Source organism: Nannobrachium achirus (genome assembly GCF_963921795.1).
Source record: "Nannobrachium achirus genome assembly, chromosome: 18".
Classification (NCBI taxonomy): domain Eukaryota; kingdom Metazoa; phylum Chordata; class Actinopteri; order Myctophiformes; family Myctophidae; genus Nannobrachium; species Nannobrachium achirus.
The window spans coordinates 53,436,565-53,463,607 of record NC_137825.1 but is presented as its reverse complement, the minus strand read 5'-3'; the positions used below and the strand labels follow the sequence as shown (position 1 = coordinate 53,463,607).

The 27,043-nt window shown below is 42.7% G+C and overlaps 1 protein-coding gene across 1 annotated transcript in view; it reads right to left on the bottom strand.

Annotated features, from left to right (window-relative positions):
- Nucleotides 1-6,436: 6,436 nt before the first annotated feature.
- The window catches only part of grb7 (growth factor receptor bound protein 7), a 38,390-nt gene continuing 17,783 nt past the window's right edge, over nucleotides 6,437-27,043 (bottom strand). Inside the window, 16 exon segments of the mRNA XM_080747546.1 lie at nucleotides 6,437-6,590; nucleotides 9,196-9,289; nucleotides 11,436-11,523; nucleotides 13,468-13,525; nucleotides 13,966-14,082; nucleotides 16,228-16,311; nucleotides 18,279-18,377; nucleotides 18,824-18,931; nucleotides 21,790-21,866; nucleotides 21,869-21,925; nucleotides 23,473-23,544; nucleotides 23,547-23,550; nucleotides 24,924-24,964; nucleotides 24,967-25,044; nucleotides 26,668-26,773; nucleotides 26,775-26,825. Coding sequence (XP_080603672.1) covers nucleotides 6,444-6,590; nucleotides 9,196-9,289; nucleotides 11,436-11,523; nucleotides 13,468-13,525; nucleotides 13,966-14,082; nucleotides 16,228-16,311; nucleotides 18,279-18,377; nucleotides 18,824-18,931; nucleotides 21,790-21,866; nucleotides 21,869-21,925; nucleotides 23,473-23,544; nucleotides 23,547-23,550; nucleotides 24,924-24,964; nucleotides 24,967-25,044; nucleotides 26,668-26,773; nucleotides 26,775-26,825 — 1,281 coding nt within the window. The 3' untranslated portion in view covers nucleotides 6,437-6,443.

Here is a 27,043-nt window from a genome sequence, read left to right as displayed (position 1 = left end):
ACCGAGTGCCGCGCTGCGAGCTTGTAGATCTGCTATTTTGGAAAAAGTCGTGAAAATGTGTGCAAATCTTTGAATATATGTATTTTCAAAGCAAACGTTTGTATCTCAAATTTTGCTTCTGGGTGGTCCCTGGAACTAAATATTTTGAGATGGGGGTCCGTGGCCAAATTCATATAATTTTTGGGGTCCTTCACATGAAAAGGTTTGAGAACCACTGACATAGTAGTCTATCAAGAACAGACTAACTGAGCTCCAGTTAAATGAAAAGGACCTTTTCTTTGACGATGGCTGGCCAGGTTGCTGACATAGAAACATAGGTTTTTCAAAAAAACCTTAGAAGGATTCAAAAGACACTTATAGAATCGGGTCAAAATTCTAATTTTCACGATTTTTCAAAAATAGCAGATCTACAAGCTCGCAGCGCGGCACTCGGTGCCGCGCTGTGAGCTTGTATATCTGCTATTTTTTAATATTTAAAGCATAAAATATTGCGTCATAATGTGTTCAGGCCTAAATGGGTTAAACATTGTGCAGATGATCGGCATAAAAAAAAGTGACAAATAAAACCGACCCAAAACAAAACATGTCATACATGCTACACCAGGGTTCCCCAATTAGTTTTCCCCAAGGGCCAAATTATGTCTAGGGTACCAAGCTGAGGGCCACAACAGTGCAGGGGGGGCGATGGTGGCGTTCCCGCTACTACAGTGACAGTTCAGATATCGTCGTTGTCGGGTGAAAACCTTGTATGTCCAAAACCGTTCGTTTTGCATTTATCATTTTAAAAATGATTTAAACTAGTGAAAACAGCCGATCTACAAGCACACAACGCCTCGCACCGCGAGGCGTTGTGTGCTTGTAGATCTGCTGTTTTCACTACTCTTGTTTGATGAAGCAGAGCTTTACTTTGCGAAAGAACGTACACATTTTGAGATGCGGGTTTTCCACCCGACAATGACGATATACTAGTGTTGTTTCTGCTCTTATACCACCATTATTACTGGGGTTGGTGGGGGACAGACTGTAGCTCCCCGTGGGCCGCAAATGGCCCACGGGCCGCCTATTGGGGAACCCTGTGCTACACCATGATTGTGCGTCTGCAGTTCCTAACACGTGGAAGGCATGATAACATAATATAGCAGTGTTCTATGAAATAAAATAAAACAATATTAAATACCAGTGGTGGACAGTAATGAAGATTTGCTTGAGCACAGTACATTCTTTGAGTATCTGTACTTGACTTGGAGCGTTTGTATTTTTACTTTCACTCATTTCAAAGACACATATTGTACTTTTGACTCCACTACGTTTCTAGGAATGGATAAAAGTACATTATGAATTAATCACCTGAGCCCCATTTCAAACACAGTATAGTGAAAATAGCAGATGCATAAGTTCACAGCGCATCGCACTGCGACGGGTCGTGAGCTCGTAGATCTGCTATTTTCAATATTATTGATATTTTTGAACATTTCTGGGGGGGGGGGGGGGGGGGGGGTTAGGGAGGGTTAGGGAGGGTTAGTATGTATACTTAAACTAATGGATATTTCACTTTCAAATAAAATAAACATTAAAAAAAAGATATGAAAAAAATATGGAAAGAATACGGAAGGCATGATTACTTTGATCATTTATTTTGTACATCTTTTGTTTATTTTATTTGAAAGCGAAATATCCCTTTAAGTATTATGAAAAGCATTTACTTTTTATTTGAAAACTTAGGTATTTTTTTTAAAAGCAAGTACTTTGACTCAAGTACAAATTTGACAGATTAACTTTCACTTATAGTGGATATTTGACCAGGAGTATGTATACTTTGCCAGGGCCTATTGATCCAAGGAAAAAAAGATGTTGATTGTACGACCTACGGTTCAGTACTTTGTCCACCAACCATTAACAAAAACACACATTTATTTTTCCGTGACATTTCACCCCGCTGGAAAAAAAGCCAATTCTTGAAGAGATCCTCCCAGAAGTGTAACCTAACTCAAGTGTTTCTCAAACCAAAAGTTGATATTTCAAGGACTCCCCCTAACTCTGACGGTGTACAAATGGAACCAAATGAACCCGTGAGGGTTCATTTGGTTCCATTTGTACACTGTCAGAGTTACAGACTTGGTATGGGTCAATTTAGACCCTCCTAAAGGAACCCACAGAGTCCCTGGAATCCACTTTGAGAACCACTGCAACTGTCACTGTGGCTCAGTTATTAGCTGAGTAAAGAGCACCCTCTGCTGGTAACTTTGGGTGATGCAGTCATCTGTTCAAAACTTGGCACCAAACAGGGTGTTGGCAAATCCCGAAGCCTTCGTGGGTTCTGTGCCACGTTAACGGTACAAGTCATTTGTCCCCGAAGAGGGAACGGGACTAATTAATTAAAAAACGAGACGGCGTCTGAAATTGCATGTTTGTTCGATCTAATTAAAAGCGAGCGGCCTGCCAGGAGAGTCTGCGTGGGATTCAAACGTGTCCATGTCATTGTGTCGGGTCCTGCCGACCATGTGGGGGCGGTGGCTTTTCAACCGGTGGTCCTTGAGGGGTTTCCAGGTGGTCCCCAGCTGAATGATGCAGAGTTGGTAACCAAATGGACCCTTGTAGATCGTTAACTCTTGAGAACAAAAATGGGTCCATTTTGTTTCATTTAACCCTCTCAAGAGTTGCGTTACTTAAAGGACAACTCCCGAACTCCGCCCTTAATAACATCTAGGCTCATTTTCCTACTGATATTGATCCAAAATGACTGTCCATGGGGTCTATTAGGCAGAAATGGCCCCGTTGTCCAGTTTCCCCAGCAGCTCTTATAGCATAGAGACCATACTGTAATGCTGCGTTCAGATGGGCTCAGGCAAGCGGTAGACGGCAAACGGCACCACCTGCTGGACGGTACGGCAAGGTAGAACAAAATATGCCCGACGGAACGGTAGGGCAACATTAATTAATAGGGATTCCGTCCTGTACCACGGTAAAAAAGTTAAATTAATTTAACTTTGAACGGCACGTCTGCCGTTTACCGTCACCGGTTTCGACTTCCGGACTACTGTGCCGTTTGCCGTTCTACTCCCGTCCACTAAAATGACTTCGGTTTGCCGTCTACCGCTTGCCTGAGCCCATCTGAACGCAGCATAAGCCTATCGCTTTTACAATATTTGTTGTGGTCAAAAGTGATTTTATTTTCATGAATGTGTTACAAGTTGTCATTGCAGACACATCCATGTCAGAGTGGTTGTCCCACACAAGACACCACAATCTCATAAATCATGTTTTGGGGTGAGCATTCGGCACAACTGCCAATCAAAGTGACTGTACCGGCCAATCACAGGGCATCTTTTCCGGGACTTGGTAAAACATAGAAAAGCATAGCATCTGTTTAGCAGAGTGTGACGGCTTTTGTGGGACGACGATGGCATGGATGTGTTTGTAATGACAACTAGTAACACATTATGAAAAATAAAAACACTTTTGAACACAACAGTTTAAAAGCGATAGGCTTATAGTATCCACTCTGACCTATGAGAGCTGCTGGGTTCTGCTGGGGAAACTGGACAACAGGGGCATTTCTGCCTAATAGACCCCATGGACAGTAATGCAATATCAGCAGGGGTGTCGCACCAAATTCTGGGCCCCAGGTACAAGGATTCACTGTGGGGCCCCTGTGCTTTAACTATTGAAAAATAGCAGATATACAAGCTCACAGCGCGGCACCGAGTGCCGCGCTGCGAGCTTGTAGATCTGCTATTTTTGAAAAATCATGAAAATCTTTGAATATTTCAAATCCTTCTGAAAAATCTATGTTTCGATGGCAGTGGTTCTCAAACCTTTTCATGTGAAGGACGCCCAAAATGATATTTATTTGGCCACGGACCTGCATCTCAAAATATTTAGTTCCAGGGACCCCCCAGAAGCAGAATTTGAGTTACAAACGTTCGCTTTAAAAATACATATGTTCAAAGATTTGCACACATTTTCACGACTTTTTCAAAAATAGCAGATCTACAAGCTCGCAGCGCGGCACTCGGTGCCGCGCTGTGAGCTTGTATATCTGCTATTTTTCACTGGTTAAAGCATTCAATAATACTAGGCCTAAATGGGTTAAAGAGGGGGTGCCATTAGGAATGGAGCTTGTTAATTTTTATTGATATGAAAAAGGTTGAAAACCGCTGATGGAGGAGGTTCCTGAAACTATAACCCAGGGCTTGACAGAACTGACCTGCATATAGAGCATCGCAGCGGAAGTGGTTTACTGGTGCCACTTAGAATCTCCCATTCATTTTCCCCATAGACTTTTACAAAGATATTTATAACAATTATGTTAAGCCTAGAACCAAGCCATCCAGGATTGCAGTGAATCATGACCTTACAACTCTTGATCCTATGTGAAAACATATTTTAATATTACATTATTTGATTTAATAACTACCCTTTGTTTAGCGATTTTCAAAATGTTCTTTTCATTGAAACAAAGGTTTCATGTTCATGATTCACTGCCATCCTGAATGGCTTGGTTCTAGGCTTAACATAATTGTTGTAAATATTTTTGTAAGTCTATGGGGAAAATGAATGGGAGATTTTAAGTGGCACCAGCAAACGACTTCCGCTGCGATGCTCTATTCAGTTTGGAAGTTTTCAAACCACAGTTATCACACGGCTTCTACCTTTTGAACTGACTTTGCGTTTAGGCGGTGGACGGAAGAATCCGGCTGTGTGATTAGACGCTCTCTTGTGATGCATGTGGAATGGGATCAGGGGAAGACATAGTGGACATGGGCAAAAACATGGATTAACGTTGTCGGGTGGAAACCTTATATGTCCAAAAACGTTCCTTTTGTATTCATCATTTTTAAAATGATTTAAACTAGTGAAAATAGACGATCTACAAGCACACAACGCCTCGCACTGCGAGGCGTTGTGTGCTTGTAGATCGTCTATGTTCACTAGCTTTGTGCACTTTTGTATGATGAAGTAGGGCTTTAATAAAATTAAATAAAACATACATATTTGAAACACTGAGATACAAGGTGTCTGCCCTACACTGACGTTATAAAACCTTTGTTCCAGTGAGGATTTCATCAAAGAAGACATCTTCTTGTATGACTAGGCTTAGGCCCGCCTATCCAACCTCGCCCATCGGATCCATCTGGCACACGTCCTTAACCCATTTAGGCCTGAACACATTATGACGCAATATTTTATGCTTTAAATATACAAAAATAGCAGATATACAAGCTCACAGCGCGGCACCGAGTGCCGCGCTGCAAGCTTGTAGATCTGCTATTTTTGAAAAAAAGTTGTGAAAATGTGTGAAAATCTTGGAATATATGTATTTTCAAAGCGAACGTTTGTAACTCAAATTTTGCTTCTGGGTGGTCCCTGGAACTAAATATTTTGAGATGGGGGTCCGTGGTCAAATACATATCATTTTGGGGGTCCTTCACATGGAAGAGTTTGAGAACCACTGACGTAGTAGTCTCTCAAGAACAGACTAACTGAGCTCCAGTGAAGTGAAAAGGACCTTTTCTTTGACGATGGCTGGTCAGATTGCTGACATAGAAACATAGGTTTTTTCCAAAAATCTTAGAAGGATTCAAAAGACACTTATAGAATCGGGTCAAAATTCTAATTTTCACGATTTTTCAAAAATAGCAGATATACAAGCTCACAGCGCGGCACTCGGTGCCGCGCTGTGAGCTTGTATATCTGCTATTTTTCAATAGTTAAAGCATAAAATATCGCGTCATAATGTGTTCAGGCCTTTAAAAGAAGAACTAAACCCTAGGCCTCTCTTTGGTGTTGCTGCCATCTAAAGTTTTGACACAGTAATGCAATGAACAATTTGGTGTGTTAGTTTTAAGAGCCTTGAATGACCAGTGCAGGTCTGTAACTCTGAGAGTGTACACATTCTAACAAATGGACCCTATTTGGTAGCATTTGTACACGTTCAGAGTTATAGGGGCCCTTGCAAATAAAACGTTTGAGAACCACTAGTACTAGTTGGACTCATAATGTGCCATAGTGTCTCAGTAAATCGATGTCATACATATTCTGAAGAAAACCTGGAGACCTGACATGCAGTAATTGAGGCTTATGATCAAAATAAGAACGTAATAACGGCGTGTAAAACTGAAAACCGAACACTCGCCACGGACAAGGACGAGTCTTTGTCGCGGACACGTTTGGTCCATGTACGGCCATATTGATGACCCTCCCCCGGTTACCTTCGATTGAAGCAGGGGTCACTACAAACCGATTCGGCCCGGAGCGTAGCGCTGGTCTGCGATTTCCTGGTCTGCGAGTCAGAGGTTATTACCCCTCCTCAGCTATAGAGAGCAGGTTTCATGGCTGCCAGACAGCTCCGGGGGCTGGGCGTCACATGGAGTGACAGTGGGGTTAAAAAGCAAAGGGTCAAACGGAGTGACCGTGTGGGCCTAGTGCTACGGGTGGATTGGTCAGAGCGCTACGCAGATGCAGGGGTGCTTGAGGCAGACGGGGAGGATGCCCTTGTTGATCTGGTGGAACTCCACCAGCTGCAGCAGGTCGATGAAGAGAGTCAGGCCGTCGTCCATGGTGTAGTACTTCCGGCCGCCCTCCTCGCACTGGCAAAGGACAGGACAAGATGCTTTACCGTTTAAAGAGGGGGTGCCATAGTTTTGTACTTTTTTTCTGTTTTGTACGTGTGCTGTTGAAGTTAACATTACTCTAATAGACCTAAGGGTGGGGTTATAATGTGCCATCCCTGTGTATTGTTGGATAGTTCCTCAGGAAGTTTTTTGGTCGGGCGATTAGGCACCGATTACCGATAAAACAAATACTTTTTAATGTTTTATAGTGATTAAAGCATATTAATCTCTCGGGATTATCGGGCCCGGCGGAGAGGAACATAGGGATTTTATCGGGACTATCGGGAGGGGCGGTAAATGAGTTAAGATATCAACAGCAAATGGCAGTGTTTCTCTGCAGCAGTGTTGACGTCGTCGGCTAAAACTATGACAAAAAATATTTGTCGACTACCTTTTTTTACCAACGAAAGATAAATAAGAACTAAACCAAAACTAAGCCATGATGACTAAAACAAAGACTAAATGTGTTGACAATTTCACAAACAAGTAACTAAACTAAAACGTTAGGGAGGGACTAGTGGACAAGAGATCCAGTGGAACTAAAAGACAAGTCCTTTTATGTTTGGTTGTGCTCAGGTGTTGCGCTCTGAAAATACAACGAAGATCTTGTAGATCTGCTGTCAAAATCAACACTACGACTACTTGACTTCCTAAAAATGAATTAATCTAGTGAAAATAGCAGATCTACAAGCACACAACGCCTCGCGTTGCGAGGCGCTGTGTGCTTGTAGATCGGCTATTTTCACTACTTTTGTGCGACAGCCTTGTATGGTGAAGCAGGGCTTTACTTGGTGAAAAAAAGTACAAATTTGAAACTTGGAGATACGAGGTTTCTGCCCGACAGTGACGATATGTACTATAACAGAATGCTCTGATCTGAAACACAATTAAGAGCCTCAATCACCTCACTAGTGATATTAATGGGGAGAGAATTATGGTGTTAATATTTATATATTACACAACTGTAGTATGCAGGACTAGAAAACATCGGTTGGAAATGTAAAGCCTAACAGTATAAGCAGTTTGCAGGCAAAGCTAACACCATCAAAATGCCCATAAAGACTGGTCATGAGTCATACAGCACTGCGAATTATGCAAGGTCCATTAAAAAAGAAAAAGAAGAAAAACAGAATACACATCATTATGTTATCATTATGCTGGTTCAGTCAACATGTGGGGGCTATTCTCCCCCAAAGCTTTACAGTTTAAGAGAGAAGGAGAGAAGACTCTCTCACACGAGTCCCCCGTCTATACTTATTACTTGGTCCCCTCCTATTTTCCGACAACACCCAGTGTTGATTTAGTCGACTAAAACTAGACTAAGAATAGAATACAACTAAAACATTTCAAATGACTAACATATTACTAAAACTAAACTAAAATCTATTCAAAAGACCGAGTCAAAATTTACAGTCAAAATCAAAACTGTTAACAACAAATATCTTCTTCTTTTTGGCCAAACGTCTGCCTGTTTTGACTGATTATTCAACTACGTTGACATGTCCAGAATAGGGACACTAGGGTTCGAGTGGTTTTAAGAGAGAGGGAGAGAGTTGCTCTCACATTCTAGACTCAACTTTTGGATCACATTAAACGTAACTTATTTTCTCTTCACGCATGTTGTTTAACTCATTTTGTGCCCATGAAATTAACGGATTATAAAGTCCACGATGCCACCTTCAGGCTGGCATCACCGCCGTTATCTTATTTTGAAGGCCAGAAGTCCACAGCGCAATCACTTCCGGTCTGACGTCATCGGGTCGTGCGCCGGAACCGATCCGTGTCCACGTGGAGTTGTGTAATGGCCGACCGGGAGCTTTTATAACTGTGTAACATAAGCGAGCATCTGCCTCCATCCTAGCTTCTAAAGTGTAGTTTTGAGATAATGGACATTAAAGATGAGATCCCCCGTCCACCTCAATGTTATGGATGGGACTATTTTGTGCTCGTGGAGCCGTGATGATGCGAAATCAGCGACGGATTTCGTCTCCGGACCTGCGGCCATTCTTCTCGGTAATGTACTCGCCGTTACAGTAATATATTACTTTCCCCGAGATATCTCGTGAATGGCACTACAGATACTCGAGTACATTTCACGAGACATCTCGGGAATGGCACTAGATGAGTTAAGAGGTTTTGCCATAGTTTTGTACTTTTTCTGTTGACCTCCAAGTGGGGTTATATTGTGCATATAAGTCATCCCTGTGTACTTTTGGTTACTTCCGGAAAAGCTGAAAGCCTCTGAGTCAAAAGGCCTGATCGAAAAACACAGATTTAATGACATCATAAACTCATCCCCTCCCCTTTTACCATACACCCAACACTGTGGGTGTGGCTAACTTCAGCTGGGTTAACGCCCACCTGACAACCAGGCATACTTAATGAACTGGTGGGTGTGGCCACGTAAAAACATAATTTTAACACTTTCTGTACACTTTTTTTGGACAAAATCTTTCTGCTAGTATAATCATAATACCTGATCATCATGTTTTAGGGGGGAGGGGGATCATGGCACCCAGACTTTAACAACTGTACAAGCAACTCAATTATCATTGTGATATATATATCAGTGGGGACTTACAGGGATCACCAGGTAGTGTTTGGTCTTCAGCTTGTAGCACAGTGACAGTACAAAGCACTGGGCATGCTGCTGACTCTCACGGATGAGGAACATCCTGAATGCAGAGAGACGTACAGAGAGAGACTACATGTCATCCAGTGCATTCTTTTTTGATTGATTGATTGAATTATTTATTTGGACAAAAACATGAATAACATAGACAAGTACATACAACACATTAGTGCAGCACAGGCAGGTTAAAACATCCAGTCCAAAAAGGAACATCCCAATAAGACCTCTTACAGCCTTGTTTACGCTGGAAGCCCTTCATACCAATTCATCGTAAAATAGTGCTAGCACAACACTCAATGCACTAAAAAATACATCCCATGTACGGAGTAAAGACTATATTCACTGTATTTCAATACTGCAATCTAGAAAAACTCTGTTACAAGTAAGAGACCGGAAATTCAAAATTTACTTGAGTAAAAGTGCAAATGTATTGGTATCAAAATATACAAAAGTAATAGTACTCATTATGCAGAATGTCCCACTTCACATGTTTTCAAATGCATACAGATCTTTTGAAAACAGCAGAGCTACAAGCTTACAATGCATCGCGATGCGACTCATTGTGAGTTTGTACATCGGCTATTTTCGAATGGCGAAAATGTATATACACTGTATATGGCTGAAGTGGGTATTAGGGTAATGTATGGTTTGAGGTCAAAATCTACAAAGTAACTTGTAACTAAAGGTTTTAGCTAATTGTAGTGGAATAAAAGTACAATATTTGCCTCTGAGATGTAGTGTAGAAGTAGTCGAAGTAAACATACTGAAAATTGGAAATACTCCAGTAAAGTAAAAACACCTCAAAATGTACAGTACTTGAGTAAGTGTACTTGGTTACTTTACACCAGTGGTCTTCAACAGGGGGTCCTTATTCTGAGAACTTTAGCCAAAAATAGCAGGTCTACAAGCTCAAAACGCCTCGCGCTGCGAGGCGTTGTGAGATTGTAGATCGGCTATTTTTGGCAAAAAGCTTTGGTGTAGAGGGAACATGAAAAAGAGGGGTCTAATTACTTTTCCATTCCATATAGCTACTCTTGGTCTATCAATAAATGTGTGTAATCTCTGTGTTCATGTCAAGGTGCGGGTTTGTCTATATGTGTTGAAATATAATGTATTTTATAATGTATATATCCATAATAATAGATTTTTGACATGTTTCACACAAGTTTAATTTATTTGCTAAATAGTTACTATATCGATTTTAAATCATTGAATCGAATCAATGTATCACTATGAATGAACCAATATCGTCCATGTATCGTATCGTCAACCATGTATCGTGATGCGTATCGTATCGCTATTACATGTATCGTAACACCCCTAGTTTCTACAGAAAACTGAAACTAGAACAGAGATTTTACTCTTGGTACTTTAAGTACATCTTAATACCTTTTATACATTTTCTCGAGTACATTTAGAATTACAGACATTTATTTGTAACAGAGTATTTCTACACTGCAGTAGGGATACTTTTACTCAAGATAAGAATGCAAGTACTTTTTCCACCACTGCAGTGTGGCAGTAGCCTGATAAATCAGTCCGCACATTACCACCCCCTGTTGGTGGGTGGTGTGTAGTGTGGACTGACCCCGGAGATTAAATATGTTATTTCTTCTCGCCCGAAGAGCGGGCGAATTGAATGGGCCAATCAGGGCTGTAGACTTGGGGCACGTGGTAGGCTGGTCCGGTCCCAGCACCCCCCAGCCCCCTCCCTTCAGAGCTCTTCTGCCCACGTGAGAGTCCCTAGTGGACTCTGATTGGTGCTCTTCTGCCCACGTGAGTCGCTAGTGGACTCTGATTGGTCCGTGAAAACTGTCATGGCGGAGTCAGCCGGACGCCCGCTCGACTCGAATTCTTTTAATAAACTATACAATAGTGCCGTTTCATTACGTTTTAATACCATTTTGCACTAACATAAACATGCAATCATATAATGTTATGAGAAATAACGTATTTTTGCAATGTCACGCCACGTCGCCGCCGGGGGCTCTAAGCGTGTGTGTGTGTGTGTGTGTGTGTGTGTGTGTGTGTGTGTGTGACGTCAATATGCTTAGCCCGCCCCCCCAGAAGTAGAATGTCTCCCCGAAGGATCAGACTCTTTCCCAAAACGTAGTGAGTGAAGAGTCTGACGCCAGTCAGGCAAGTGTGGCAGTGCCATTGGTTTTGAGCCACTGCTTGTGTCCACTCACCCGTCCACCAGACCCTGTTCCACTATCAGTTTCTGGGCCTCCTTTCTGGACACACCGCCATGAAACCACGGCTGGCTTCTGTGAATGGCTACACACACACACACACACACACACACACACACGCGCACACACACACGCACGCACGCACGCACGCACGCACACACACGCACACACACAGTGAGAGGCGTGAGCACTAAACCGCAACAAAGGTTCTTTTCAGTAACTCTTCAGCAGGGTCAGGAAGTTCATCTCTTCTGTGGCAAAGACGAGACCGTAATTAGCAGTGGTGTAAAGTAACCAAGTACATGTATTCAAGTACTGTACTTAAGTGGCACTTTCAGGTATTTGTACTTTGTTCGGTTTATTTCGAACTTCCAATTTTCCAATGTTGTACTTTTTACTCCATTACATTCATTTGAAAACTTTAGTTTCTAGTTGCTTTGCGTATCTAAATTATATTATAAAACCGCTTTAGCCCCATTTTATACCTTGGCTATTTTCAAACATTTGTGTACTTTTACTTTTGCTACTTTAAGTACATTTTGATGCCAATACTTTCATACTTTTACTCAATTATGTTTTGAATTCCGGACTTTTAATTGTAACAGTATTGCATTGCAGTATTGATACTTTTACTTAAGTTAAACATGTGAGTACTTTTTCCACCACTGGTAATTGGACAGGAAGACTTTCTTACACCCGTTATCACAACTTAACTGCCACCCATGTTGTTTTTTTCCTCCAAAAGCTTCTGGAAACGCCAGAGTACAATTAAACTAAAAACAAACAGGGAGTTTTCTCACACTGCCTTTGCAATTAAAACATCTTAACATCCAAAAACAACAATGACGGCGACAACATTGTTTTGGCGCTCAGATCTTCATCGGGCAATTACGCTTGGAAAATGTGAAGCCATCGTATATAGGGAGCGAGCATACAGAGTTAAAGGTGATACACCATGAAATTTCACTTTTCCTATTTTAAAACCTTTTTTTGGGGTCCCACTAGCACCTTCTATCCTCACAAAGTCCCATTTCTGACCGATGTGTCTTTCTCTGGTTTTGAGAAGGCGAAGGTTAAAAGTATCCCACGGGTTCTCAAAACAGGCTGTTCAGATTTGCTGCCGATTGTGACGTCATATGCCGATTGTGACGTCATCACAAAAAAAAAAAAATCAAAACAACATTTTTCTTCAAAAAAAATCTTTTTTCAAAAAAAAAATTTTTTTCAAAAGGATTTTGGGGGGGTGGCGCAGTTCAGGCCAAAGGTGGTACTGCAGCTGAAATGCTCTGAGAGCCATTCAAAAATGAGAGAGGCTCTCTATTCAGGAGTGGTAATTTAGCCTCAAACCTTTTGAAAAACGTTTTTGGGACATAAACAATATGACATAAATACTTTTTAAATGCATGGTGTATCACCTTATCATCCGAATGCCGCTCGCCCACTGTATGCTGATAAGCATGGATTGTAAAAATGGCTATTACATGGATTATGCCTAATGGCAAAGCTGATGCGTCCTTGGAAATACGTGTTGGTTTTACTAATGCTGTGCGTTCACACACGCTCGCCCTGTTATTTCATCTCATCATTAGGGCTGTCACAATTATGACATTTTATATGACGATTAATTGTCACTCAAATAATTGTGTTTTTGTCGTTGACAATTACATCTCTGCTTTGAAGTTGCACACGGTACATATAAATATACAAAGAAATGACTGAAATATTGAGAAATGACTGACATATTTGACAACTTAAAATTAACAATACTTAAAAAAAGAACATTGATAGTGGAAATAGCCGATCTACAAGCTCACAACGCGTCGCAATGCGACGCGTTGTGAGCTTGTAAATCTGCTATTTCCACTCATATATATGAACATTTTTCAACATGGAAACGATTATGACGATTATGAAAAATAATCGCCTAATCGCAATTATTTGTACCTGTAATTGCGATTAGACGATTGTGTAGTAATTGTGACAACCCTACTCATCATGTGCAAATTGTGTGTCTGTGCAGTGGACTTACAGCTGGGCCGCGCTGCTGGGTTCAGGTTGGGCAGACTGCATCGCAACGCCTCTCTCCTCTGTGAGAGCACAGTGTTTCACAAGGTTAAAGGGGTACTGTCACCTAAAGGGGTTGAGGGGCAGATTACACTGTGACATGAGCTTCTCTGAAAACGGACTGAAACAGTCTGAAGCTCATGTCACAGTGTAATCTGCCCCTCGCCCCCCAACAACAGCTGACCAGTACAGTAAGTAGTCATACAGTCAGGCTATACAGACAATTAATTTGATTGGCTTATAATTGCGCATCCCCACAATATTAACGTGTTTTTTTAAGATGATTCTTAAAGTGACAGTAACCCTTTAGGTGACAGGCCCCCTTTAAACATTTTCATAATAATATCAAAAATTATAATGATCATCAAGAGATTTATATCTGTCTATGATTAGATATGTTGAGAACCACTGCCGTATGGCTAGAATCGGGACCATTCCGGACCCCTTCCTTCCCCCTCCGTACCCTCCAGGCCTGTCCCTCCTCGCGCTCTGCGCTCTGGGCCTCGCTGGCGTTGAGGATGACCCGACCTCCAGCCTTCCCTGAGAAGTCCATGGCCACCAAGTTGGCCTCCGACCGCGACTGGACACACACACACACACACACACACACACACACACACACACACACACACACACACACACACACACACACACACACACACACACACACACGAGCATTATTAACGACTTGTGATTTTTGCAAGTAAAAAGTTGAGTTGAAGTCGACTTTTTAATTTGGCCGAAAACCCGAAAATTACTTAAAGGACAACTTTAGTTTTTTTACAACAAGGGTTCATATTTTAGATTGTAATTAACACCTTCTAAGCCTGGTCGTACTCCCTCGGACTTCCTACTGGGTCCCATCAGCCACACGTCTATTCCCGGACTTTTGATATAAATGATAATAATAAAAAAAAAAAACATCGGAAATTCTTCTCTGTGTCTTTTTGGAGCTATCTGAAACGGTTAATATGCTCTCACAGTCATTTTCTGGTGCTGGGTGTGATACTCGTAATATCCAGCAGGCCACGCCGTTGACTCACATTCTGGATGGATGGCTGGCCAGGAGTGGCCTGATACTCTCCCCAGTGTTGAAACTCGACAAGGACATCACACAAGATGGCTACTCTTTGTCTCTGTTCGTGGATCGCGGTTTCAATCACGTTCGGGCGCCGCTTCTCTATCGCTCCTTTCCCTGCTTCGCCGCACGTAAACGAATGGAATTGATCTCCCCTCCGCCTCGCCAAAGTAAGATCGCCGACCTCTGCAGGATGAATATGTACGCTGTATCGAGCACTCCATTACGTGTTGTTATCATGTGGGCTTTGTTTTTTTAAAACATGTTTGTAAATAAATGGCTTATTTCTTCGGCGCTACCTCTGTTCAGAGGGTTCTGCCGCGGCTTGCAACGTGTTAAGGCATATAAAAGATGAGTGTTAAAATTATTTAATTTACTTCTTTCTATTGTTTTAGAGATTCTTATTTCAGTGGTTGGGGGCAGAATAAGCCCATTCCCAAGATACAGCGCAACCTTTCATGGTTGGATGTGACCTATGGGGGCTAGAAGTGTTACTGTAAATAGCAATAAAGAAACTGCTGGCTTATTGTGTCTAAAAAGACATATTTAGCCACTTGTACGCATGCCCCCATGCGTACGCATGCCCCACATTTTAGCACAGTAAACGCAATAAAACAATAGAACGAAGCAAATGAAAACATTTTAACACTCACTTTTTATTTTCTCTTATTACAATCTAAAATATGAACCCGTGTTGTAAAAAAACAAAGTTGTCCTTTAACTCTGGACTTCATAGAATAATACTCTTAATTCCTAAATAATCAAAGGGCAGCAGCAGCAGCTGCAGGGAGGTTGTTAATTAATGTCTGAGTGAAAACTCACTGAGCATTCCATTGAAAAAACACAGTTGGAAAAGGAGATCATTCTGTCCTTAGCAATAAGCAATCCTACTGTTTGAATGCTGTACACATGCAAACATGGAGCAAAAATAATTATAGCAATATAATAATTATGTTTTCAACTTTCGACTTTCCCTGGTGGGAGACGACTTGTGTAATTAAGTCAACTGAGTTAACCTTTTTGGTTAATGCCCTAACACTGTTTCTCAACCTTTTTTCTGCATGGGCACACTTTTCATGTCCCAAGAATCCATGGGCACACCAACATAATACGGGGGTGTAAATATCGTCACTGTCGGGAAGAAACCTTGTATCTCCAAGTTTCAAATGTGTACGTTTCTTCACAAAGTAAAGCCCTGCTTCATCATACAAGGCTGTCGCACAACAGTAGTGAAAACAGCAGATCTACAAGCACACAACGCCTCGCACCGCGAGGCGTTGTGTGCTTGTAGATCGGCTGTTTTCACTAGTTTAAATCATTTTTAAAATGATAAATACAATACTGGCTTTCAGGCAGTTTCAAGGGGAACACTTGACCCTTCTCAGGGGCACAGCAAATGTCCTCAGGCACAGTGGTTGAGAAACACTGCGGCCTAACACACACACACACACACACACACACACACACACACACACACACACACACACACACACACACACACACACACACACACACACACACACACACACACACACACACACACACGTACACACACACACACACACACACACACACACACACACACACACACACACGTACACACACGAAATTAGAGAGCATAACTAATTCATTCTAATTATTACTCACCTTCGCGGCTGAGTGCTGGGCTCCCTCCCGGCGCTGGGGTGCCGACTTGGAAAGCTGGTAGTTACAGTGGAGCTGCTTCCCATACTGACCACACACACACACACACACACACACACACACACACACACACACACACACACATTGATTGATTGATTGAGGAATTTATTAGAAGTACAGTTTCATGACAGTACAAATCACTGGTACAAGGTCAACTAAAAGGAGATCCTAGAAAGCCGAGGCTTATTTCCACAGGAACCACACTTTAAGTATCTCATATAAAACACACACACACACACACACACACACACACACACACACACACACACACACACACACACACACACACACACACACACACACACACACACACACACACACACACACACACACACACACACACACACACGCGCACACACACACACACACACACACACACACACACACAGAGTGGGAGATGGTTAGGCCTGTCACAATTATTACATAATGGTCTAATCGCAAATTATTTTGTCATAATCATCCTTAATCGTTTCCATGTTGAAAAATGTCCATATATTTTCAAACCTTTTCAAAAATAGTGGAAATGGCCGATCTTCAAGCTCACAGCGCGTCGCGCTGCGGCGCGTTGTGAGCTTGTAGATCGGCTATTTCTACCATCAATGTTCTTATTAAATTATTATTGTCAAATATGTCAGTAATTTCTTTGTATATTTAGGTTATGTGTCATATCTGCCAAGTGCAACTTCAAAGCCTAAAAGCCAAACAGAAATGTATTTGTAAACAAAAAAAACAAAAAAATTGTTAATCGCAATCACTTCAATGACAATTAATCGTCATGTAAAATGTCATAATCGTGACAGCCCTAGAGATGCTGTGAGCAATGGTTTGATTTTGCCTTCACTTGGCCAGTAGTTTTCACTACAACCAAAACCTTTTCTTTTTTACAAATCAGACATTACATTACTGGGGGGTTGAATGGATAACATTCAATCCAAAACAATAATAGCGTGCGGAACAATTCAGCATTAAACGAAGACTCATTAACTCATCCAATTCCTCTTCTGAATTAACCCATTTAGAACGGGTACACATTTTGTGTTTCATTATTTTATGCTTTAACTATTGAAAAATAGCAGATATACAAGCTCACAGCGCGGCACCGAGTGCCGCGCTGCGAGCTCGTAGATCTGCTATTTTTGAAAAGTCGTGAACATTAGAATTTTGACCCGATTCTATAAGTGTCTTTTGAATCCTTCTAATTCTAGGCCTAAATGGGTTAAAATGTCCGGGATGTATGGTACAGTTTTACACAGTAAAAGTTCTATGGTGCCAATAGACCGTATTCACACGGTGGCCATCTTGCCACCCATTTAGGCCTAGAATTATTTAATGCTTTAACTATTGAAAAATAGCAGATCTACAAGCTCACAGCGCGGCACAGCGCGGAACATTTATTACTCAAATATTTGCTTCTGGGTGGTCCCTGGAACAACATATTTAGAAATCAGCTGCGCTGGTCCCAAAAAAAGCTGCCGGGCTGCCTGTCCCACGAGTGTGCTATTCCCCCCGGAGCTGAGGAGAGTTGGGGGAGGAGCTTGTGCAAGGGCGCGCTGTGATTGGGAGAAGTCCCTTTGAGCCACAGTCGGTCGCAACAGCAGTCCCCTGGTCAATATTGTCGGTAATGACGCTGAGTCGGCTCATGCGACCTTCGCAACGCTCGACACGGCGACTCGCTCACTACCGCTCGCTCGGCGGTGTCTCACGTGGCTCAAGGTCGCCCGAGACGGCGCGACTCCGTCATGGTGTTGTCAATAACTATACTTTGCCAAAACAGCAAGAAGCACTTCTGCGTTGGGCGTGGCCTCGGCTCAGCTCCAGGAGGAAAAACGTTCTTGCGCCTGTCCCAGCACCATGCTAGCGGCTATACGAGCAATTTTCACATGGAGTTCAGGGACATAGTAGCTAAACGTGGCTTTAAAACAATTACGATATTGCACACCCTTTGGTGTCATATTGCTTAATTGATTGGCTGAACGGTTCCTCGTTCCCCTCACCTTGAAGAGTCTGAACGCTGACGTCCAACAGGTGCGTGTCTGTTCATTCTCAGCACACAGGAGCTTCAGGTCCTGAGCACGGACAGGCTCTCTGGAAGGCTACACACACACACACACACACACACACACACACACACACACACACACACACACACACACACACACACACACACACACACACACACACACACACAGAGAGAGAGTTACTATGTCAGTGTTTCTCAAACTTTAAAATTTCAAGGTCTTCCTTTAACTCTGACAGTGTACAAATGGAACCAAATGGACCCGTTAGGTTCCATTTGTACACTGTCAGAGTTACAGACTTGTATGGGTCCATTTAGACCCCCCCCTAAAGGAACCTATGGAGTCCCTGGAATCAACTTTGAGAACCACTGTACTACGGTATGTAACTTAACTTGCAACTTTTCAGGCAGTGAGCCCCCAAAATAAATCATCTTTGAACTGGGGACCCCCCCAACCACCCTGATAAGCACTTTAGGAGTTGAGGTGTTTGACTCGGTTCTACAGATAAATATTGTGCTTACCTTGACACAGAAGGTGAACTCGGTGGGAGCGCCCTGGAGCTTTGGGCTGTTGGCCGTGTACACGTTCAGGTCTTCCAAATCAGCCACGTATTGCAGGTGGCGAGGCTCCTAGCAAACAGGGACGTGCAGAGAATGTTAGAGAGGCAGGGGCTGAAATTACAAAAAAGGGCCTTTTGGTGAAAATATCTAAGAAAGCAGACCTCCAAGCTCACAACGCGTCGCGCGTCGCTGATGATATTTAACACTTTGGTTAAGAAGGCTTCCTCTAAGCCAGGGGTCGGCAACCCAAAATGTTAAAAGAGCCATATCGGACCAAAAAACCCCAAAGCAAATCTGTCTGGAGCCGCAAAAAAATATCGTCGTTGTCGGGTGGAAACCTTGTATGTCCAAAACTTCATTTTGTATTTATCATTTAAAAAAATTACTAAACTAGCGAAAACAGCCGATCTACAAGCACACAACGCCTCGCGGTGCGAGGCGTTGTGTGCTTGTAGATCGGCTGTTTTCACTACTTTTGTGCGTCAGTCTTGTATGATGAAGCAGGGCTTTACTTTGCAAGAAAAAAAAAACATACAAATTTGAAACTTGGAGATACAATGTTTCTGCCCGACAGTGACGATAAAAGAATCGGTAAAACAAAACATACATTTTTTTCCCCCATCTTTTTCCATTTTCATACATTTTTGAATAAGCTCCAGGGAGCCACTTGGGTGGCGCTAAAGAGCCGCATGCGGCTCTAGAGCCACGGGTTGCTGACCCCTGCTCTAAGCTGTAATCAAAGGTACAGCCGACCTCGAGAATAAACACCTCCCTATAGGTTTCAATAACAACAATGACATAATGGGGTGTTAGCTGAAATGTTAGAAAACACAGAATCATCGTTACACAGGCTAAACATGCTCGGCTTCACCGTAGAATGCTCGCTCATACCGCATGATGGAGGACATGAAGATGGAAGAGCTATCTTTTGATATCAAATCCACTATTTTGTCATGCCTACTTATGTGGAGTCCCCTGTATACATGGCACCCATTTAAGATGTGGGACATGGTTTCAGCTATTTGTTCGTGGCCATGATGTATACAGTAAGGAGCATGATTGCCTGGAAACCAGATGGAGAGGTTAGGTTTATATGGTAAAACCTGCGACCTCGCTTTCAGAGTAAAGACAACAATGCACTGAGATAGAGTGAGATACAGAATGGTCGGCAGCAGGGAGACATGCAGTCTTCCCTTGCAGTCCCAGCTCAGTCCAATGCTGCCGTTGCCTTTGCTGTTGTGCTCATAGGAGGCGACCTCGGGCATTAGTTAGTGGAAGTTGGTGTTCTGTTCCACACACAGTTTTAGCTGCTCTGACAGAGATACTGGGGTCAGATATAAAGTCCTCTGAGACAGCCATCACCTCAGAGTTAGGCCCTACCCACTCCAAGGTAACATCAGCCCAGCAGCACAGATCCTTTAAGTCTGGCCAGTCTGACCAGTGACCACACACCGAAACAGTGAGAGCGACTGTCCAGCTTTCCACGCACGCACGCACGCACGCACGCACACGCACACTCTGTGTGAACATGTGCATGCTTGCACCCATGAATGCGTGTTAATGCAAGTACAAATAGATACATTACTGCGCGTACTACTGTGTGCAATCATGTGTCTCCCACAATTACATATGGTCATAAATAAGTTACATGACATACTGTACTGTATGCGTTCATGACATGATACGGTTCAGTGTTCTGCACCATACTTTTTCAGCTCAAAAGATTTTTTATTTATTTTATTATTTATTTTATTCTTTTTAGTATAATAATAATAATACATAATAAATTCACAACCATACATTAATGCAGTGGTTCTCAACCTGTGGGTCAGGACCCCCAGGGGGGGTCCCCAAATTATTTTGGGGGGTCCCCAGATGATTGACTTAATGTTGCAACACTGTTTTCTCTCTCAACAGTAAACAAACCAAAATAAAGGTTTAAGTGTATAGAGGGTATCTGCACATTTCTAAAGGACTTTAGAAAGGACAATTTAAGGACTTTTTAATTCCTCTAAAATGACAAATTGGCCAAAAATAATGTGCTCACACGTCACACTTTTTCCCTGCTTATATCTCCGCACCCGTTGACCCGATCCATGCCAGATTTTACACACACACTCCTTGCCTGCCAAACTACAGCCTCCAAGGACCCCCGGAGCCCCCTGGGGGACCCCCAGATGTAAAAAATGACCAAATGTGCAAAAATGACCAAATGACCACCCCAACGGGGCTGCTCACGGGGAATTCCCGGGGACCACCGACTCCTGGTGCTCCAGAACGGATGCAAAAGTGGTGGCGCCCCCAGTGGAGGACCCCCTCCACTGCAGCGCACATAAAATGCCGTAACTCGGGCTAGGAGCGTCCGGGAGAGCCGGGGCCGGTACCTATTCGTCCGCCAAGGCAACGCGGAGACCCCACCCCTCATTTCTCACATGGCCCTATTGTAGCGCCACCTTCAGGCCGATTTTTAAAACACATTTTTGGACACTGCTCCTACAGTTTTTGCCCTAAAATCACGAATATCACTACACAGCATGTCTACACTCATGTCATCAACATGGATCAGGAAGATTTTGGAAAAAAAAAAAAATTGCCCTATTTGTGGAGATAAGCCACCTACGGTCGCTTATCTCCCGATTTAGGAGTCTTACTGGTAAATATTAGAGGCAGAAATTGAGGAAAACAGCCGTGCTCACAACGCCTCACAACGCCTCGCAACGCCTCGCAACGCGAGGCGTTGTGAGCATGTAGATCTGCTGTTTTCACAATAGAACCATTTTGTACAACATGTAATGCCTCAACTCTTAGTGCTCGTCAGGGTGGGGGGTCCCCAGTTAAAATATGATTATTTTGGGGGTCGCGGCCTGAAAAGGTTGAGAACCACTGTATACAACATGGCATCACATCAGTAGTAGTTTGTTGCTGACCTTGGAGGAGCCCTTGGCGGAGGAGTAGAGGCCCGACCGCCTGAGGAAGAAGTAGACCCTCTTCCAGGCCTTGCGCTGGGCTCCCTCACGTGCAGGAAGCCCTGGATCTCTGGACAGTTCCCCGACCGCAGCAGTTCTGGAAGAAGTACTCACATTCTTTACTTATACTGCAATGCAGAAATACTCTGTTACAAGTAGAAGTCCGGAATCCAAATGTACTTGAGAAAAAGTACGAAAGTATGCTATCGAAAATGTGTTGAAGTACAAAAGAAGAAAGTACTCGTTATGCAGAACGTCCCATTGCACAAGTTTTCAAATGTAGATGAAAATAGCAGATAGATAGGCTATTTTCAAATGGCCGAAATGTACTATATAGGGCTGAACTGGTTAATGTATGTTTGTAATATTAATCAAAATCTACAAAGTACTAGTAACTAAAGTTTTCAAATAATTGTAGTAAATTGAGTACTGAGTAAAAGTGCACTATTTGCCTCAGAAATGTAGTGGAGTAGAAGTAAAAGTACAGAAATTGGAATACTCCAGTAAAGTAAAAATACCTCAACATTGTACAGTACTTGATTTTTTGATTGATTGATTGAAGGATGTATTAGAAGTTTGCAATAGAAAAAAGTACAGTTCATGACAGTACAATCACTGGTACAAGGTCAACTAAAAGGAGATCCTAGAAAGCCGAGGCTTATTTCCACAGGAACCACACTTAAGTATCTCATATAACATTGAAAGACAGACGGAATAGAACATAGTACTTTATCTAGTAGGTAAATGTACTTAGTTACTTTAAACCACTGGCAGAGACAGATGGGTTTACATGGCACTGATGTCAGCTAAAACAACCTGGCCGACATCCAAGAAGAGACCATGTTGTGGTTGGAGTATCAGTCACTTCCTAATCCAAGCCTCCAGTGCTGCCAGAGTCTAATCTACAGTGTTTCCCCCTGTTTACTAATCTGTCCCAATAAGAAACTAATCATAAATGTTTACCCTTTATTCTCAAAATTTATTTTGGTGCTCACATTTATTTTTGATTGGGCATAATGGTTTAACGGTTAAACCGTTAAACTTTAACATTAAAACCGGGAAAGCATCTGCGTCATTTTAGATTCGAGCTATAGTTATACAGATTAGACCTGCACACTGCCAATTGCAAGTTCAAGAGAGCCTGAGAAAGGTCTCAAGACAAAACATTGTTCTCTTGAACTTGCAGGTGGCAGTGTGCGTGTCTATCTTTCCAAGATTCATCCTACTACTAACACTGCCTTGTCGCCTACACACCGATTGATAGGAACTGTTTTTTTTCTTTTTAATAGTAGATTCTAGAATCGGTCTCAGGTCATAATGGGTCAAGAATAGTTCAACTTTTTACCAGCACTGTTGTCTTTGCTGACACCTGTAAGGCAATGGATACGTTTAAAGGCCACATTCTCTGGATGTCGGCCTTTTTAAAAATAATTTCATTAATAAATAAATCAAATAAATTCCATCAATTAGAAAAGCAAATGCTAGTGAAAACTAGCTGATCTACAAGCTCGCAACACGTAGTTTGGGTCCGTGTGTGTGTGTGCACAGTATGGCAGCACGGGCCATTGAGAGTTTAATCTACCGGGTGACGTCCATTTATGTTTTTTTTCAAGCCGTTGTAATCCCAAGCTGGTTTCTGTTTACTCACCTGGATGAGCTCAGATGGCGTCATGCCCTTGGTGACGTCGGCACTGTCGGAGATCATGTTCTCTGGAAGAAGAGCTGGGAGGACGAGAGAGAGAGAGAGAGAGAGAGAGAGAGAGAGAGAGAGAGAGAGAGAGAGAGAGGAGGAGAGAGAGGGAGGGAGAGAGGGAGGGAGAGAGGAGGAGAGAGAGAGAGAGAGAGACAGAGAGAGAGAGAGAGAGAGAGAGAGAGAGAGAGAGAGGGAGGAGAGAGGGAGGGAGAGAGAGAGAGAGGGAGGGAGAGAGGGAGGGAGAGAGAGAGAGAGAGGAGAGAGAGAGAGAGAGAGAGAGAGAGAGACACAGGCTGTCAGCCGATGCCTCCAGCAGAACAAAGGCTCATTTACAACACAAAGAAAAGGCTGCCGTCTGGCTGCGTCTCCTCAACCTACTGTATGCACTAGAGGTGTGGACGATAAGCGATATTATCGTTTATCGTGACCAGAAACACACACAATAATCGTATCGTGGAGATTACATCGTCGTGGTGTATCGTCCTCCGTCATGCACTGGGATCAATTCTCCTTTTATTGCCGAGCTGCATATCCGGTACCATTTAAACCCTCTATAATTCACTCTTTGTCAAGTCCCACCCCATGTCGCTCTGTTACTAGGTGGGACAAAAAGCCAGGGAAGACTATTTTTTATAATGGAAGTGAATGGGAAAAAAAAAAAGATTTTTCATAGCCTCATTATTGCTATTTAAAGTACCAAAAGCGTATTCATTACACATTACATGGTGTGTAAAGCAGAATGTCTAAAAGTCTTTACCACGGACACATTTGTCTGTGTACGCACATGTGGATGACCCTTGTGTGCGACACCGCGCTCAAACATGTAAATAGATGTATAGTAGTAGAATGTACAGTAATAATAATAATAATAATAAACTTTATTTATAAAGCGCTTTTCAAAACAACGTTACAAAGTGCTTTACAGTAGCAAAAAATACAGTGCATCAAATAAGCAGCAATAAAATCATTACAACAAAAGAATAATAAAAATAACATAAAAACAATAAACAAGTAATCTAAGGAAGGCCTTGGTGTAGAGGTAGGTTTTCAGAAGTGTTTTAAAAGATGCTATAGAGTTTAAGTGGGGTTATAGTGTGTGCCAGCGCCTACGTCATTGTAGTCCTTAGCGCGGCCATTTCTTGGGTAAAAAACACGGTGTTTCAATTGTTTGACTGCATAGAACTAATGCTATAGTCTAATCAGAACACCTGTGTAAGGATGTGTTTAGCCCCAAGAGAATGGCCGCGTCTTAGAACTACATTTGGCACACACTATACATCCTGTCACCCAAACTTTAAATACTGTAAATACTGGCCAAATGGAGTTTGTGTGCGTGTGTGTGTGTGTGTGTGTGTGTGTGTGTGTGTGTGTGTGTGTGTGTTGTGCGTGTGGTTCAGCGTACCATGGGTTTTCTGAAGAACTCGTATTTTGCGTAATTCTTGCGAAGACCAGCTTGGTGTCTCCTTTGAGAGGCCAGGCGGCCCGAACCTCCAGCACGACCTCGTGGTCCTCCAGACACCTCTCTGAGGAAACAGGAGCGTGTGTATGTGTGCGTGTCGTGTGCGTGTGCGTGTGTGTGTGCGTGCGTGTGCGTGCGTGCGTGTGTGTGTGTGGAGAGAAAGGTTAGCCAGACACAGATTACATTTACTCCTACCTGACCTGGAACACATGCTTTAACTATTGAAAAAAATAGCAGATATACAAGCTCGCAGCGCGGCACTCGGTGCCGCGCTGTGAGCTTGTATATCTGCTATTTTTATTTCATATTTGATCTGCTATATTATGTTGTGACTCTGACTCAGTGTTGGAGTATCAACAAGGCTGAGAATCAATTAACTATTTATGGAGGGAGAATATAAAATAACAGGTCACTCAACTGGTCTGCACGTTCATTTATTGTAGAGCGACAGGGTGACTGATGTTTCGACGTTTAGTCTTCCGCAGTGTCTGAACCCTAACCCTAACCCGTCGAAACGTCAGTCACCCTGTCGTCTCTACAATAAATGAACGTGCAGACCAGTTGAGTGCTCCATCATTTTGATTTGGGTAGTCATTTTGAAGTGCCCAGGTAATATGTCTTTTTGATATAGTTTGTCCTTGTTGAGCACCGACGAGTCCTTCTACCAATAACTGCTGGCTGAAGCGCGCAGACATCTCCTACTTATGAAATAACAGGTGTCCCTTGTGGTAAAAACCAAGTAAAGTGAATAAATCTATCTAAATTCAGTTGGCTACATTTCTGAAGGTATTATCTTGAATTTCTAAGTCTAAGAGTCTATAGCTGAATTGAAACTCTCAAAGAACAGCAAACCTCGACTCAGATACAATGTTAAGTTCCTAGGGCCCAAGCTGGAGGGGCCTTAATTATTTTATACTTTAGCTATTGAAAAATAGCAGATATACCAAGCTCACAGCGTGGCACCGAGTGCCGCGCTGTGAGCTTGTAGATCTGCTATTTTTGAAAAGTTGTGAAAATGTGTGCAAATCTTTGAATATATAGAGGGTATGCGCGTGACATCATCATCATACCAGGAAGTTATGCAGGAACGCCTACTGAGTGGCAAAAAACGACTTAATGACCTTGAAAGCCCATACATCCAAAAAGTAAAGTCCTATCTGGTTGCATTAAAACGTTAAACGACGTTAAACTCACTTTGCCACTCACTTTGCCACCCGATTTGCCACTCGATTTGCCACTTGATTTGCCATTCACTTTATGCATGCGCCTCTGTGGCGGTTCTGATAGTAAACTGCGACCTATGGCTATGGTCGCAATAATTTTGCCTTTTTATTGATAATGAGCACCTTATCGATCCTGCTTATTGAGCCGGGCTTTTATCAAGCCCACTATTGAGTGTTTTCTAATATTTCGTGGAAAGATATGAGATGACAAATTCAGAACATAACTGTTATCACCATCTATGAAGATGACAATTGACAAAAGTAACAAATATCATTAAACATCATTAAAACAATCATTCATTAGTGTGCAATAAGAGTTAAATGGCTTTATATTATGGATAGTACTGTACTAATCTCTTGGTCGCCTCTTGTTTTCACCCTCTCAATAACTCAGCCCATGGAGCAGGAGGTCATGGCCATGCTGGCTTGCGGTGGACATCTTTGTCCCGCGTACAGAATCTTACCCAGAACCAGGGCAGGGTGGAGTTCAATGAGTGCCCAGTTCTCCTGGTCACTACAGTGCGCCGTCTGCACCAACAGGTGGCAGACCTCCCTGGCAGTGGTCCCTGGGGGACACCCACACCGACCTGCTATGGTTGTCCTCCCCATACACCTTTATTAGCTGGGGAGAGAGAGAGAGAGAGAGAGAGAGAGAGAGAGAGAGAGAGAGAGAGAGAGAGATGCCTTTATCAACTAGACCAGTTGGGCAGCAAAATCGTCAGTGTATTTTGGATTTGTGTCAATTTGTGTTGTCAGATATGTAACCACTTGAACCGTCAATACTTAATAAAGTAGACCTTGCAATCTGTACTTAGTGTGCCCTCTCCAACATCAACGTTG